Source organism: Juglans regia, chromosome 3, assembly GCF_001411555.2.
Source record: "Juglans regia cultivar Chandler chromosome 3, Walnut 2.0, whole genome shotgun sequence".
Taxonomy (NCBI): domain Eukaryota; kingdom Viridiplantae; phylum Streptophyta; class Magnoliopsida; order Fagales; family Juglandaceae; genus Juglans; species Juglans regia.
Window position 1 is genome coordinate 29,791,321 of NC_049903.1, and position 17,047 is coordinate 29,808,367.

General features: G+C 36.6%; 1 protein-coding gene and 1 non-coding gene across 2 annotated transcripts; both read left to right on the top strand.

Annotated features, from left to right (window-relative positions):
- The first annotated feature begins 663 nt into the window (after nt 1-663).
- Nucleotides 664-2,782, top strand: LOC108981025 (actin-depolymerizing factor 2-like). Its single transcript, XM_018952097.2, has 3 exons — nt 664-802; nt 1,847-2,112; nt 2,228-2,782. Exons 1-3 carry the CDS (start codon nt 800-802, stop codon nt 2,376-2,378), a joined length of 420 nt encoding a protein of 139 aa, XP_018807642.1. The 5' UTR covers nt 664-799; the 3' UTR covers nt 2,379-2,782.
- Nucleotides 2,783-9,563: 6,781 nt separating this feature from the next.
- Nucleotides 9,564-9,670, top strand: LOC118348085. Its single transcript, XR_004801231.1, has one exon. It is a non-coding gene; the product is annotated as a U6 spliceosomal RNA (small nuclear RNA).
- Nucleotides 9,671-17,047: the final 7,377 nt, after the last annotated feature.

Below are 17,047 nucleotides of genomic sequence, written 5' to 3' on the forward strand. Positions count from 1 at the left end.
ATTTAAGAATCAAACTTTACTTGAGAGAAACAAATTATTTTTTATTTTCTGATAAATGATCCAGAGAAAAATGTGCTCTTGGTATACAAAACTTATGCTTTTACTTAAGTTTGAGTCGGCCAAAACGATAACATAATGAAAAATTATATCTTGAAGTCAATAATAAATCAGAACGGATATATGTTTTTTTAATCTTTTGTGAGGTAAATCAGAAAAATATATAAATAAGAAAAATTATATTTTTTTATAAAAGAATATTGTGTATCAGTCATTATTCATTCTCACATTCTATACTTATAATTTTTTTATAAGATGTAGAGGTATTTTTTATAAGATATAGAAGTATTTTTTATAAGATATAGAATAATAAATAATGATGACGAGAATAATTTTTTTTTAAAGTAATATACTGTTTTTAATTGACCCAAAAAAGTATCCAAAAATAATAATAATTCCAAGCGACGTCGTCTCACCATATTTTTCTTAAGTCGGTCGGCTCTACTCCAGAGTTGAGCCGGATTCGTACAATCCAATAAAGCAATGGCGTAGACTAGAGTCCCTCCCCTTGGGTACCCGTACAAAGCGTGGCGCCACGCCATTGGTCCACACGCTCCAAACGTAGTCGTATACCACTATATTGACCCCTGCACACACACAGAGTCTAGCCACCTATCTATATAAATACCTTCAACGTTTTTAGCAGAGCCTTCGTCATCGGAGGAGCCTCTCATACCTATATTTTCTCCTCATTCTCATTTTCTCGATCGTGTTCTCTGTATCTCCAAGCAAACCGAACGAAATGGTCAGCCTTCTACTCTTTCATCTCCATTTCTGCTCCGCTACTTCAGCTATTATTGATAAATTGTTGCTAAGAACTCCGATTACTATGATTCTGTTCTTCCAAATCTTCTTTTTTACGTTTCTCGCGGTTTCTTATTTATCAAACGGATCTTCATTTGTTTTGAGATTTTTCCGATGTCGTCTTTGTTTGTTCTGTGGTCGATCTGATGTTCGGAAGTGAAGTTTGGAATTGTAGTAATCTGTGTGCGTTGGTATAGTTATTAATCAGTTTAGTTGTGCTTCTTCAGCTTGCAGATCTGATTTTTTCGAATGTTTACTCTTTGAATCGTGATTTCCGTAGTGGATTATAATTCTTTTTGGAAATAAATTTTCTGATCAATGATTCATTTTTATTTTGATGACTGGAAATGATACGATCTACTCTCCTTAACCAAACGGATCGTGCTGAGTTTTGAATGCATTTTGTTCTGATGTTCTTCTAATATGCAGTCTTTTATGGATGTTATACTTGGACAAAGAATTTGCAGTGCATGTTAAGAGTTGATATTTTTTGGATTTTTCGGACGATTTTAGAGTCCTTTAGTGATGGTTTGGAAGTATTATTATCATCATTAATATTTAGATTTAATTCTACTTCTGTTTCCAGTTTTCTACCTCAAGCACATTGGGCTGCTTAGAAAAATTTTAAGGGATAAAGGAGGCCAATGTATTTGTGTTGGAATTTTCCATTATCTAGAATTCTAGCCAAGCGGATTACAATTTCTTCTAGCATAGCTTAGATGATTTTTCTTTTGCTTCTTTTTTATTGTTATTGAAAAAAAAGGGTGGATCGTGTTAGGCTAAGATTATTTTATTGTCAAATCTAGGTAATATAATTGATTTCTTAATGTTTACAATATTTGGGAATGCTAATTTTTGTGGTTTTATTTTAACAACCTATAAGGTCTTCCATATGTTAATATTCCTCATATACTATGTGTCTTAATAACTTGTAGGTTTATTTATGTCAACTACTTAATCTCTATGATGTTTATAAATTCCTTAGGCCAACGCAGCCTCGGGTATAGCTGTGCACGATGACTGCAAGTTGAGGTTTCTAGAACTTAAGGCGAAAAGGACCTATCGCTTCATAGTTTTCAAGATTGAGGAGAAGCAGAAGCAAGTTATTGTGGAGAAGGTTGGTGAGCCAAACCAAGGTTACGAGGATTTCACTGCAAGCCTTCCAGCTGACGAGTGCCGTTATGCTGTATATGATTTTGACTTTGTCACGGAAGAGAATTGCCAAAAGAGCAGGATTTTCTTTGTTGCTTGGTGAGTCTATTTGATTGGCCTTTCAATTGATCTATTTGATTGGCCTTTCAATTGATCTTTGATGCCTTGTTCTTTGTTATTGTACATACACTAATTTGCCTCCTGTTGTATGAAGGTCTCCCGACACATCAAGGGTTAGAAGCAAGATGATTTATGCAAGCTCCAAAGATAGATTTAAGAGAGAGCTTGATGGAATTCAGGTTGAGTTGCAAGCAACTGATCCAACTGAGATTGGTCTTGATGTCATTAAGAGCCGTGCCAGCTGAATACAAACTGTAGGCCTTGCAACAGGGAGTTCTTCCTTTCTGCCCTTCTTTACTTAAGTGAAGTGTCTATAGTTTGTGGGATGGTGGACTTGGCTAATTACGGGTATAAATTTCCAAGTTTTGCCCTGGGAGTTTTTTTTTATCAATCCTGGACAAGCATCTTTGCTTTCCAGTATATCAATGTGATCTGTTATCTCTGGAACCTATGTACTATTGAGTGGGGGTGAATGTTTAGACGACACCTTTAGTTCATTTCAAGTTTTAAATTGATCCTTGTCAATTAATTAACTTTGGAGTGCTAAAGGGGAATGGTTTTAAGATTTCCAAAGTTGCTCATTTATTTGGCCTGTTTTGTATTACATAGACAATTATATCACAAGAAAACTGATGCTTGTTCTTGAAAACTTCTGATATTTATTCTTGCAAACTTATCTACTATGTTTTCTTGAGTTCCACATTCTACTTGATGAGTTTTCTTGTTGAGTTTTTGAGGTCTGTGAAACAAGATTTGCTGTCTTGACAGGCCCTTTGTGAACTAAATGTTTGTACACGTCCATGACAGCTTCATTGAGCAAGGTCATGTACCTATCAATTCATTAATGATGGGGATGCTGATCGGTGTCTGTGACTCTGTGTCGTCCACTACTCAATACTTTTTTTTTTCTGGGGTACGCTAGATCAACATAGATAGGCAAATAAAGTTCAAATATGGGGTTTGGGTCTTCAATGAGTTAACTCTAACTCAACCTAAATAATTAAAATGTGTCATCTAGATTCAAGTCATTCAAGTTGCTTTTAGGGTTCATGACGAGTCAACCATTTATTTTCTCGAGTCTTTAAAATTCTAGACACATTTTCTTATGGATTTAATTCAATTACATCATTATTATATTTTTACATAAAATATTTTCTGATTTGATTTGTCATCCATCTGTATACATGAATACATGGATGACATATATGAGATCAAAATTATATTATAAATTCGATATGTTTGAATTTTCAAGAATTTAAATATACAATAGAGATGTTCCAACTTCTAAGTAAAGATCAAGAAGTGCTATAAATAATGATAATAACTGCTTAATTAAAACATTTCAGACGAAATTATTTTTTTCAATTGATATTTTTGTTTGGATCACAAAATCCAAAATTGAGATTCTGGAAGTATTTTATAACCTTATATATAAAATAACATATTTCATTAGTCTCTACAATTATCATAAGATGCATGAGATATTTATATTATTTGCTTTAATATTAATGGATAAAAAAGTTGCTAGAAATTTATTCATGGATCATTTATAAACTTTTTGAAGGTGATCTATGGTATGAGCATAGTGTCGCCATACCCAACCCTCTGTTGGTAAAATCCACCCATACAAAATCAAAGATTTCTAGATAACATCAACGGATCAAAGCCAACAGCATCAATAGAAAATCGAACTCGTGGATCTAACTATATTCGTATAAGGGACTTTTGGATATGAGTTTCATAACTATGACTCGCATTAGAGACTCGTGGAGAGAGTTGAGTAGAAAGAGACCCATGGGGGTGGTCGTGGGTCCTTGACAAGAAGAAACTTGCAGCAGCACCGTGAGCTTGAATAGAGGAGGAGAACTAAGAAAGCTGAAAAAAAAAAAAAAAAAAAAAAAGAAGAAGAAGAATAAGAGGATAAATGGGAAAAAAGAGTAATACTAAATATAGTAATGAGTTGTGCAAGTGCCGCTCACTCCTTTTGAAAAATAGTAGAATTTACTATTAAAAAATTAATTTTTTCATGTGTGACTCATATTTATTAATTTTTTAAAAAAAATGCACGATACTTTTGTTCTATGACTGCAAAAATAATTTCTAGAGAGAGAAAAAAAAAAGATACATCCAGTTAAAGTGAAGATAGATTTGAGGTTTTTTCAAAGAGAAAACATATGTAGCAGCCGAAAGCCGCAATACACTCAACGTATTGAGTGTAAAAAAAAAAAAAATTGATGTGAGGTATGCTGCGCTTCCGGCTGACGCGTAGAATATCTCTTTTTCAAATGATGTATAAATATTATAAAAAGGAGTAAAAACTAGAGCGTATTCCACCCACCACCCTCTTACTTCTTTATAAATATTGATAGTATTTGCCTGCCAATTGTCCAGTGGCCGGGCGAGATGATTTCGGATGATCCATCGTCCGAGCCACCTATGTATGTACTAAAAATTATATTTTCAAGTCAGTTGTAGAACACACTGGCAAAATATTTACATGACATAATTTGATTTAAAATATAAATTTTAAAATTTGGATCTTATAAGTTAAATCTTACAATTTAAGTGATGTGAATGATGAAAAACCCTCGACTGCTTGAGCATTAACACTCTTCACAATTAAAGAATCACAAGCAATTGATAGGAATAGGATTGTCTCCTAGCGAGAGCTAAGGAGTTTGTTTACTTTAGGCAAGAGTGTCTCCTTCTTGAAAGAGGCTCGTTGGTTTTACTTTTCTTGGTCGTTATTGTTCTTCTTCTCTTATTGAGAGTGTGTTGTGCTGCGATGGCTGATGATATCATTGAAAAATGGGGTGAACTTTGCCTCACTGAAAGAGAACATAATGCTTTAGACGTGGAGATTTCAAAAGAGAACATGGTGTCTATTTGTGGTAAACTCTACCTTATTGGTGTGGCGCCCTCGACCCCCATTTGTTATTTTTGTAGAGTTCATGATACTGGGATGATGAACACATAGATCACGCACCCTAACGACCAGTGCTCAGAGTGTGTACATCATGCAATAAGTGTACAAAATAATATTCACAGCGGAGAAATAAAAGGTCTTTCAGGTAACTTTACAAGGATTAAACAGTCATTCCACAGATAAATTAAAAACGGAAAATAATATAAGGAAAACAAATCCCATAACGCTGAACAGTTTCTCAGCAACTCAAACCTCTGGCGGAGCTGATCCCTCGGGTTCATACTCGGGCTCTGCGTCAGACTCTACAACACCATAAGAGGGAACCGTAGGGTAAAACACTACAATAAGATTATGACATCTCAGCAAGTAATTAACCCAAACAACATCCAAGAGATTTATAAAAATAACACGTGTCCCCATACGGACATAATCCACATAAAACAATACCATATGTTTTTTTTTTTCCAAAAATACCATTTCTAACCACTCACATCAAAAATTTCATTTTTGGTCCAATCATAACCATTAATTAATAAGCATGCACCACGGTCTCCCCTATGGACCGTCCGCACGACTTGGCTCTCATCGTCACATCACGGGTAACGTCCGTGCATGAGACTTCGTAACGAGCGATGCCCAATTCCGCGCCTAGCGCGTATATGGCTAAGCATCCTCTAACCTCGCCAGCCAAAAGGTCACAGAATCAGTACGAGAGCGTTACCGTCTCAACACAATTTTAATAAAACGATAATTATACATTTCAACAATTAATTGGAATATACAATTGAATAACTCATTTACATAAAATAGTCTTTCATTTATAATTTCACCATTTCACAAATACAAGTAAAATCATGTCCTCCAAACCGGCACAAAGCCCAATTCCAACAACTCCAATTAAAAATCCCAACTCTTCAATGACCCGAGGCCCAATTCCAACAAACCAACCAATCAACAGTTTACAAATAATAAATACAACAATAATATTAAACGGAAAAATTACATACATGAAAAGGGAATAAATCTGGAAGATCAAGCGGAAGGGAGTGTTGCCAAGAGTGGCGGCACAACGGCGGCACACGGTTGAGCAGTGCCAAAATATTAGGTTTTATCACACGGCAACAACCAACAACAAACCGATTGATTTTCCCTCAATTTGGAACAAAACCAAGCACGGCCAAAGCTTCAAACTTTCAGATTCACAAACAAAATCACAATTCAAAATTCAAACAGCAAAATGAAAAAGCTTGAAAGAGGGAAAGAGGGTGAAGATCTCGGAAGATTTATTTGAAGAAGCCATGGCCTATTTATAGGCCAAATGTGGCAGTTCGCAAGGCTTGCGTGTTGCACGGGTGGAAGAAGCAAAAATGGCAGCTCAAACCGTGCGTGGCGGAGTGAGTTGCGTGGTGAAGCTGCGGGTTGACAGCTGATGAAGGAGGTGGTGGCCATGGGGAGCGGCATGCACGACAGAAAGCTAAACGGAGCTCCACAGAACGACACGGAGAAGAAAGAAGAGAGATGGAGGTGGTGGCTTGCGGCTGAGTTGCGTGACTAAGCTTCGAATGGCGTCGGCAGCTGCTGCGTGGAGGAAGAGGAATCTGCTGGAAGGAAGAAAAAGAAGAAGAAGAAAGGAGAAGTGTTGTGCGGCGTAGGAGGAGAACACGATGGAGGGTTCCTCAAAACGGTGCCATTGCAAGCTGAGGGGGCTGGGTTCACTTAACCCGCATGGGTTGGGCTTCGGGCAGGGCTGGGTTAAACAGGCGCTCGGGCTAGGTTGGTTCTTAATGCACATGGGTTGGGTTTCACTTTAAAATACAAACAAAACACACACACAACCCAATTAAATAAATAAAACACTACAAATAAAATTATACAAAAATAATAACACATTAATATTAAGGAAATAAAAGCCCAAATTAAAACACACCAAAATAAATTATAACAACAACAATAAATAACACATCCATTAAAAATATACGGATTTAAAACATAAGCAAAAATTAGAGATCTCACAATTGGACTCAATGTGGCCGAGAATAGTGTCAATGGGGAGGCTTTTAAATCTACCATGCAGACTCTGTGGAAGGCAAAATGGAGAATATAGTTCAAGGAGGTTGGTTCCAACCTCTTTGTCATTAAGTTTCAACATGCAGCAGACCTTCAGAAAGTGATGAAAGGTAGGCCTTGGACCTTTGATCGTAATTTATTATGCTTGACTTCTTTTGATGGTCATGTTGCACCAAAAGAAGTTACATTCTTTATTGAATCAATGTGGATTCAACTCTACAGTATCCCTTTAGGAGTGATGACTCGAGACATTGGCAGGCTGATTGGTAGTAAGATTAGTGTGGTGGAGGATATGGATACTGATGAGGATGGAGTAAGATGGGGTCCATATCTTAAAGTTAAAGTTGGTGTGGATATCACAAAGCCTTTCATGCATGGTATGTTGATCAATGTTCTAGGGAGTAAATGTTTGATTTTTTTTAAGTATGAAAGACTTCCAAATTTCTGTTTTAATTGTGGCACTATTAAACATGGTGCTAGTGGGTGTGATCAGTCGAATGTTGGAAAATCCTTGCATAGTGGGTCCCAAAGTCAATATGGAGTCTGCCTTCGAACTTTATCTTAAAAACCAGTTTCTAAATCATCTCCCATGAACAATGGAAGTAAAGATCATGGCAATTCTCATGGTTCTTGGGACCAGGATGAAGATGAAGGTGGAAAAGGAAATAATGTCAAGGATGGTAAGATTTCAAATTCTGCTGGAAAATAGGCAAATTCAGTGGAAGAGATCAAACCTATAACAGTTAATATGGAAAGTCTCCTTCCTAGGAATGAGGAGCAATCAAAGGGTCTAAGATTTGAAGTAGAGAGAGGAAATCAATTAGAGGAGCTTATTCAAGGGGTTGTTAGGTTGAAATTTGGCAACAAGGAAAGAGTTGGTGTCTCTAATATGGATTCTCATTCAGCTGGAATCATGGCTGAAAATGAGATTTTGTCCAATTCAGAAATCGGTCATCTCGAGTCCCTAGGAGCCTGTTATTCCAATCCTCCTCTATTTAAGGAATTTGATGATAGTTATCTTGATCAGAATACAAGTGTTGACTCTTTTCAAAGTGAGCAGAATTATATGATTGTAGATGGCCTTAATGACAAGGGGCAAAAAAAAAAAAAAAAACCAAATGGAAAAGGAAAGCTCGAAATAAAACAAGTTCCCCAGGCCACCATTATGATATAAGGTAAGAGAAGTCTAGTGCCTGGGGTAGAAGATGATACTGATGGAAGGAGCTTTTCTAAAAAACAGAAGAATGAAACCACTGAAGGAGTGCTGACTCAATCTCAATTGGCAGAGGCTGGTGTCCAGCCCTGCCAAAACCAATGAGTTGCCTAAGTTTGAACTACTAAGAGCTTGAGAACCCTCGGACAATTAGGGTCCTTAGTCTGCTGATTAATGAGAAGTGTCTCAGTGTGGTGTTTTTTATGGAAAGAAAATATAATAAAGAAAAAATGGAGGCTATAAGGGTTAAGCTAAAATTTGATGCTTGTTTGGCAGTAGAAAGCATTGGTAAAAGTGGTGGTCTTGCACTATTTTGGAAAGGATATTTTAATGTCATTATTAGCAGCTATACGAAAAGGCACATCAATGCAATTATTTCTGAGCACCATGGCAATCAGAAATTGATGTTTACAGGTTTCTATGGACATCCTGAGACTTTTAAGAGGGAGCAGAGTTGGGCACTTATGAAAATGCTCAAACAAGACACAACTCTTCCTTGGATCTGTATGAGGGATTTTAATGAGCTAATTAGTCAAAAGGAGAAGGTGGGGGCTAGAATCAGACCCTACAGACAGATGGAGCAATTTAAGGCTGCAATTGAGTGGTGTTCTTTGAATGGTGTTTATACACAAGGACCAAAGTTTACATTGTCCAACAATAGACCTGAGGCTTTCTTCACTAAAGAAAAGCTTGATAGAGCTTTAGCTGATACTGAGTGGCAGCAAATGTTCCCTAATAGCTTTTGCCAAGTTCTACTTGCTATTAAATCTGATCATGCCCTGCTTGTGATACCCCATATGATATGGATAAGGGTAGGTGGTGTATGAGATCCCACATTGCTTAGGAATGAGAAGTTATTGCTCTTTATAAGGTTTCAATGGGGCTCCAATTGTATCATTGACTAGTCATTTTGGAGTATAGGCCATGTGGTTTGGACCTTCTATTGGGGTGTTACAAATGGTATCAGAGACTATCACAACCAGAAATATGGGACTTGAGCCATACCACCTACAATGGATAGGCCCGACGAGGATGTCGGGAATTTAAGGGGGGTAGATTGTGATACCCCATATGATATGGATAAGAGTAGGTGGTGTATGAGATCCTACATTGCTTGGGAAGGAGAAGTTATTGCTCTTTATAAGGTTCCAATGGGGCTCCAATTGTATCATTGACTAGTCCTTTTGGAGTATAGGCCATGTGGTTTGGGCCTTCTATTGGGGCGTACCAAATTTCAGGGACTTCCGATAAAATTGGAACGATACAGAGAAAATTAGCATGGCCCCTACGCAAGGATGACACGCATAAATCGAAAAATAGTATCAGAGCTTATCCCAACCAGAAATGTGGGACTTGAGCCGTGCCACCTATAATGGATAGACCCGACGAGGATGTCGGGAATTTAAGGAGGGTAGATTGTGATACCCCATATGGTATGGATAAAGGTAGGTGGTGTATGGGATCCCACATTGCTTGGGAAGGAGAAGTTCTTGCTCTTTATAAGGTTTCAATGGGGCTCCAATTGTATCATTTTGGAGTATAGGCCATGTGGTTTGGGCCTTCCATTGGGGCGTTACACTGCTTCTATTGGTTATGTGAAGTAAGGAGTTGTAGGCAAAGAACAGACAATTTATCTTCAGATATGAGGCAGTTTGGACTTTGAGGGATGAGTGTTCTACCATAGTTAAGGAAGCATGGCATCATGTTTGTAGTGGTGACTTAGTTGATGAGCTTATTAGAAAGAGGTTGTTTAACTGTCAAAAGGCTCTTCAGAAGATGACAAATTACTCTAAGAGGAAAACTCCCCTGTACATTAAGAAGAAGATGAAAGTTGTAGCTGATTTGCAGGATAATGGAGATGAGACTCACCTTAGTTATGTAAAGCAACATCAATAGGACACTGAATTACATCTTGCTGAGGAGGAGCTCATATGGAAGCAATGAGCAAAACAACATTGGCTACAATTTGGTGATCAAAATACAACTTTCTTCCACCTGTATGTATCTCAAAGAAGGAAAGCAAAATCAATAAGGCAACTGGTGGATCAATATGAGAATAAAGTTACAGAAAGGTAGTATATTGGTGATCTCTTTTCAAGGTTTTTCATTAACCTTTTTAACTCATCTAATCCCACAATTATTGACAGTTGCATATCATGAATGGATACAAAAGTTATAGATGATATGAACAAAAGTTTGCTTATGCAATTCACAGAAGAAGTGAAGGATGCTATGTTTCAAATGAATCCTTTAAGCTCCCCTGGACCCGATGGCTTCCCTTCTCACTTTTATCAAACTCATTGGGAGATTGTAAGAAAAGAAGTGTGCAATTTTGCTTTACATGTTTTGAATAATGGTAGTTCTTTGAAGGGTATTAATGATACTTACATGACCTTGATTCCAAAGCTAAAAGAGGCAAATTTTTTTTATGATTTTAGGCCAATTAGCTTATGCAATGTCATTTATAAAGTGGTTGCTAAGATGATAACTAATAGGCTTAAAACCATATTGCCTCATATTATCTCTCCTAACCAAAGTGTCTTTGTTCCTGGCAGGTTAATTTTTGACAATGTTTTAATTGCCTATGAAACTTTACATGTTATGAACTCAAAAATGCAAGGAAAATCTAGATTCATGGCATTAAAGTTGGACACGAGCAAGGCTTACGACATGGTAGCATGGTCTTTTCTTGAAGCTGTGATGAGAAAATTGGGATTTTATGACAAGTGGATCTCTCTTATTATGGGTTGCCTCTCTTCTGTTTCCTATTCTATCTTAATAAATGGTGATCTTCAACAGGTTTTTCTTCCATCATGAGGTCTAAGGTAGGGAGATCCTCTTTCTCCCTACCTTTTTGTTATCTGTGTTGAAGGTCTATCATGCATGTTGCACCAAGCTGAGGCACTAGGCAGTATATCAAGTGTGCCAGTTGTGAGGGGAGCAGTCCTTGTCAACCACATATTCTTTGCTAATGACAGTTTGCTCTTTTGCAAAGCAAACTCTCTAGAGTGGTCAAGGATTCTCCATATTCTTGAGACATATGAACAAGGGTCTGGTCAGATGTTAAACAAAGAAAAGACTTCTATTCTCTTTAATAGAAATACACTTATTGAGGATCAGAACACCATCTTGATGATTGCTAGGATCAAATCTCAAAAGCTCTATTGAGAAATATTTGGGACTTCCAGCTATTGTGGGAAGAAAGAAAATGGCTGCATTTCATTCACTCATTGATAAAACATGGGCTTGAGTTACAAACTGGAGATCTAAATTCTTATTTGCTGCAGGCAATGAAATATTGGTGAAAGCTGTGCTACAGGCCATACCCACTTACACAATAGGGATTTTCCTGTTGCTTAACTCCATTATACAGAAGCTGAATAAGTTACTAAGGAATTTTTGGTGGGGTTTCAATGAAGACAAATCTAAAATCTCGTGGGTAAAATGGATTCATCTGGGGAAAGGAAAAGAGCAAGGTGGACTGGGGTTTAGAGAGTTTAAGTCCTTTAATAATGCTATGTTATCAAAGCAATGTTGGAAAATTTTAGAAAACCCTTAGTCTCTGGTAGCCAAGGTGCTTAAACACAAGTATTTCCCCCACACAGATTTTCTAGAGGCCAAATTGGGATCCAGACCCTCCTATGCATGGAGGAGTCTTATGGCAGGGCATAAATTATTAAAGAAGACCTGATATGGAGAGTTGGAGATGGAAAATGGATAAGGATATGGGAGGATAGGTGGCTCACAGATTCAAGCAGTTTGGTGATTAAAAGTCAGGATCAAAATGTTTCAAGAATTGAGAGGGTGGCAGACCTTATCCATCCTGTATTCAATATGTGGAATGAGGATGTTATCTCTAATATGTTCTCCTCAACTGATGTCAATAGAATTAAGTCCATCCATCTCAGTTCTGTTGGTAGGGAAGACATGCATGATGGTGTGGGTCTATACTAAGATTGGAATACACTCATTTAAGAGTGCCTAATTGCTGCAACAGGAGCTGCTCAGTCAAAGAGAGGGGGAATCTTCGAAAGGGAAGGAAAAGTGAATGATGGAAGGTTATTTGGAAGATGCATGTCCTTAATGTTGTTAAAATGTTCATATGGAATGCCTGCAAAAATGCCTTGCCTACCTTATTGAACCTATTTTATAGGAAAGTGACAAAAGATGATGCTTGCCCTATTTGAAAAATTTCTCCTGAAATAGTTTCTCATGCCCTTTGGGATTGTGAATCAGCAAAAGATGTGTGGTGCCAAGCTAGTAAAAGGATACAAAAGATGGCTATCCACATTCCCTCATTTTTGGAGTTTTGGGAGGTCTTGGTTCAGACACTGCAAAAAGATGAGTTAGCTAAGTTTGCAATGATTGCTAGACTAATTTGGTTCAGGAGGAACAGCTTTGTCCATGATAAGGGCTTTTCTCACCCTGATTCAATTATTATTAAGGCAACTGAGGAGATAACTTGCTTCAAGCAATGTCAAATTTAGAAACACTTGAGAAGGCCTGCTGCTCGAGAGCATTGTTGTAGATGGGTGAAACCTCCTGTGGGTTTTTACAAATTTATAAAGGAGCAGGTAAAGTTGGGATAGGTGTTGTTATAAGGGATCAATGGGTCAGGTTGCTGGTACTCTTCAAGCTCACAAAGAGCTTATTGCAGATTCCTTATTTGCAGAAGCTTATGCATTGATGCTAGTAGCCATTTTCTGTCGAGACATGGGAATTCAGAATGTTATCATGGAAGGTGATGCGGTACAAGTCATCAACATTCTGAACAATGCAAATACTAATTGGAGCTAAGGAGGAATCCTTATTGCAGACACCAAAAACATCCTCAATTCCTTACATTCATGGTTAGCTTCTCATGTTAAGAGGGAAGGAAATAAAGCTGCCCACATTTTAGCTAGAAATGATATGTCCCTAAAGGAAGACTTATATGTAATGAAGATTATCCAGCTTGTATACATTCCACTATTATTAGTGAAATGGTGTAAGTCATTCATGAGCAATAAACCAATTGGTTTTTTTTTAAAAAAAAAAGTGATGTGAATGGTGTGCTCTACACACCAGCTTAATAATATAATAACTCTTTATGTACATTTGGTCTTTTAAGTTAACTGACTCTAACATGGCATAGTCCAACAAACTATTATTTACAAATTTTACTTGCTTGAAAAATAAAAAAGGTTGAACAAGGGTTACTCTAGGGCTCATTTGAGGAGTGAGATGAGATGAGAATTTTGTGAATAGTAATAAGATAGTTTGTGAATGACAGTGAGATAATTTGAGTTGAGTATTTCTTGGATTTTAAGAGAGGAGTGTAACACCCTGCTCCCCAATAAAGACATTTTTAGAATTTTCAGAAAGCCAATGCTCTATTAAACTTGAACTTAAAAACTTTTCTTTTTAATAACACACCATATGTGAAATATTTTACAAATAAAAAACTTTAATAAATATTTAAAAATCTAAAATAGAGTCTGCGAAAGCATTTATTTAAAAATATGAAAGTCTCATGTGCTTATCAAAATAATTCATTTAAACCTTAAACCATAAAACTAATCATAGCATAATCTGTCTAGGCCTCTGCCTCGCCTCCTCGGGTCAAGTTCTGTTCTGCAGTCTCATCCTCATAAATGTCATCACCTGGGATAGTTTAAAACATAAAAATATAGAAAAAAAATGAGTCGAATACTTAATAAGCAACACATCATACAGTAAATATAATAAATATAAGGTTTCTTAAAAAACGTGCATACTCATAAATACATATGTAAATAACATGAACATGAATATGAACTTATCTTTCATTTGTCATATGTCAATACCCATTGTTGACCCTCGTGAGTTAGGGTTAGCAAATCTAAGTAGATTCTGATTCCGTACATGACCGCGGATTATGGAATCCATACATAAGGAAGACATACTAGGTACACTACTAGCATGTACGACCTGACAATGCAATATGCCCATAACATATGTACCATCTTCATATTATAACATAGGTCATTAAATATCTTATAATTCATACTTCATAAAAATCATACTTGTATACTTGTCATATCATAAATTTCAAAATAAATCGCATACATACTTGTCATATCTTGTCATATATTTCAAATGAAATTGTATTCTTTCATAAATGTAATGATACATGTTTCCTCACGTAAAATCATGATTTTTCATAAATATTTTGATGCATAAATCTTCACATAAAATCATGCATAACTTTTCATAAATATTTTAATGCATAACTCTCACATACAATCATGTCTTTTCATAAATCCTTTGATGCATAACTCATTTCCTAAAATCATGAATTTTCATAAATAATTTAATGCATAAACCTTCACATAAAATCATGAATTTTCATTATTTTATCATGACTTGGCTACTTAAAGAAGGGCTTCCAATGAAGGGCATACATACATAATATTTTTATGAAAGACATGCGATTTACCGTACATATGTGTAAGGGTATGATCATGCTACTTATCTTATAGCGTTGCTTCCACAATCTCACGTCGTAGCTTGTGACCTATACGAGGCACTAATCGTCACTAACGTTTCATAGAACAACGTGTCGTAGCATTCTAATTACTTGGAATGAGGTAAGTTAATAACTATTCAGTTATACTAAAATTATTAGATAGTAGTATTATCTAAGACTCATAACATATTCCTTGATTTTCTATTTAAGATATAACATAATAATTTTATTAAAAAACTACTTAAATAGATGATTGGGATATTAATAAAATAGTGGGCTCAATACTATACTTTAAAATATACTTTAAACTCTTTAAACATTTTCTTATAAAGCTAAGTCTATGACTAATATATTTATTCAATTAAAAGCTAGGCACATTTAAAACGACATACATGATACAAAGGTGTTTTCTGAAAAATAAACCATGCCCAACCTATTATTAAATATAAGACACGTCCAACAAGACTCAACTTAATAGAAGGGCATTTTGGGAAGACAAAATAATGGGTATGGGCATTTTGAGAAGGTTGAAGATAAAATAAATAAAAGAAGAGAAGCTCATACGCTTATGGGAGAAGAGGATTGTGCGATGCTCACCGAGAGAAAGATCAGCTACGACGAAGGGTCATGGTGGCTGGCTGAGGTTCACAGTGGCTAGGAGTGGTTGGCGTCGTACTGGGCTTCTCTGGCCAGTGGTGCGGCACAAGAGAGAGAATGAGTGAGAGAGATGAAGAGCGAGAGAGAGACGGAGAGTGAGAAAGAGAGAATAGAACATGATGTGAGGGAGATGGACTTACGTATGGTGGTCCGGTGCGTAGTGTAGCCGAGCTGCGGCCATGTGGTGTGGACGTTTCCGGCGAGGAGCGATGGCTGACAAGGTGGAAACTTGGCTTTACGGTGGGCTCCAAAATTGCTCTGTTCTTGAGTGATAAAACAGAGGCTTGCCGTACAGGGTTGTCTGTAGCTTATAGTGGACTAGGGCGGATTTGGGTGGTGTCGTGTGGGTGTGTGGGTCTTCTTTGATGTTTCCGTGGTAGTTTGAGGTGGAACTACCTTAAGGTAGTGCGGCGGCAACATAGTCTAGGGTTGAGTTTTGGTCAATCCAAGCTTGGTGATTCTCGGTTTACAGTGGGTGTCGCATGTGTTTTGTGGTGCAGGAGAGCAGCTGTTGATGGTTGCTATGGTGAGTGTATTTTGACGTTGGGATAAAGAGGAACTAATGTGAGGGAGATGGAGGCTGGGTGGTTTCCATTCGGTGCTGATTCGATGGGGTCTCGTGCCACGGTTGTTGGGCGACAGTGGACTATTCTTTTCATGCAGGAGGGCTAAACATATTTATAAATCTAGCTGGTTGTGAACCAAAAGGAAAACCCTAGAGATGACAAACGTGCATGCAGAGGAAACGGGTACGATAAAGCCATGCATGTAGTGATAAACAGGCAAGGAACAAGATCTAAACCGTGCATGAAGAGGGAAGCAACATGCAAGTCGTGGGGTCAGAAGGAAAGTCTCATGGAGAGAAAATCGGGGGAAGATATATATGATTGTTTGATCAAAGTAGTGGTATATATATAGCCACTGTTGAAAACCCTAGTGGGAGTAGATCACGTACGTGCATGGTATCAGTTGTGGAATTAGTTTCGTGCGTGGTTGAAATTTGTGGAAGGAAATTTGGTAGCTAGGAGTTTTATTATGAAAAGGAAAGCACAATAGTAATAGTGTTTGGAGTCTAACACTCACGACATTGGAGTTTAAAAAAAAAAAATAGAACCTTAACTCTAGATTTAAATAAATATAACTTATCTGATAAGTCCTTTTATGGGCTTTAACTCATTTATTAAGCTTAATAAAATTATCCATAATTTATCCCTAAAAATATAGGATCATGTCGTTGCAAGGAGATAAAAAGTTGAATAAAAAATATTATAAGGTTAAAATATTGTTAGAATATAGTTTTATAATATTATTTTTACTTAAAGATTTGAAAAAGTTGAATTGTTTTTTATTTTTTGTTTCAAAATTTAGAAAATTGTAATGATTAGTTTGAAAAAGTTGTAATGATTAATTTGTGTATTTGAATTATGTTTGAGAATGAGATAAGATGAGATGAGATGAGATCTATTTCCAAACAAGCTTAATAAAAATTGGGAAAGTTATGCTTTACATTAAACTATCATTTTTTAGAAATATGGCCTCAAATTATCCAATTTTCACAATCCTA

Bases quoted from the DNA above. Each gene is read 5' to 3' on its own strand.
- LOC108981025 (XM_018952097.2), top strand. The intron at 2,113-2,227 runs GTGAGTCTATTT...TGTTGTATGAAG, and splicing joins AGGATTTTCTTTGTTGCTTG to GTCTCCCGACACATCAAGGG.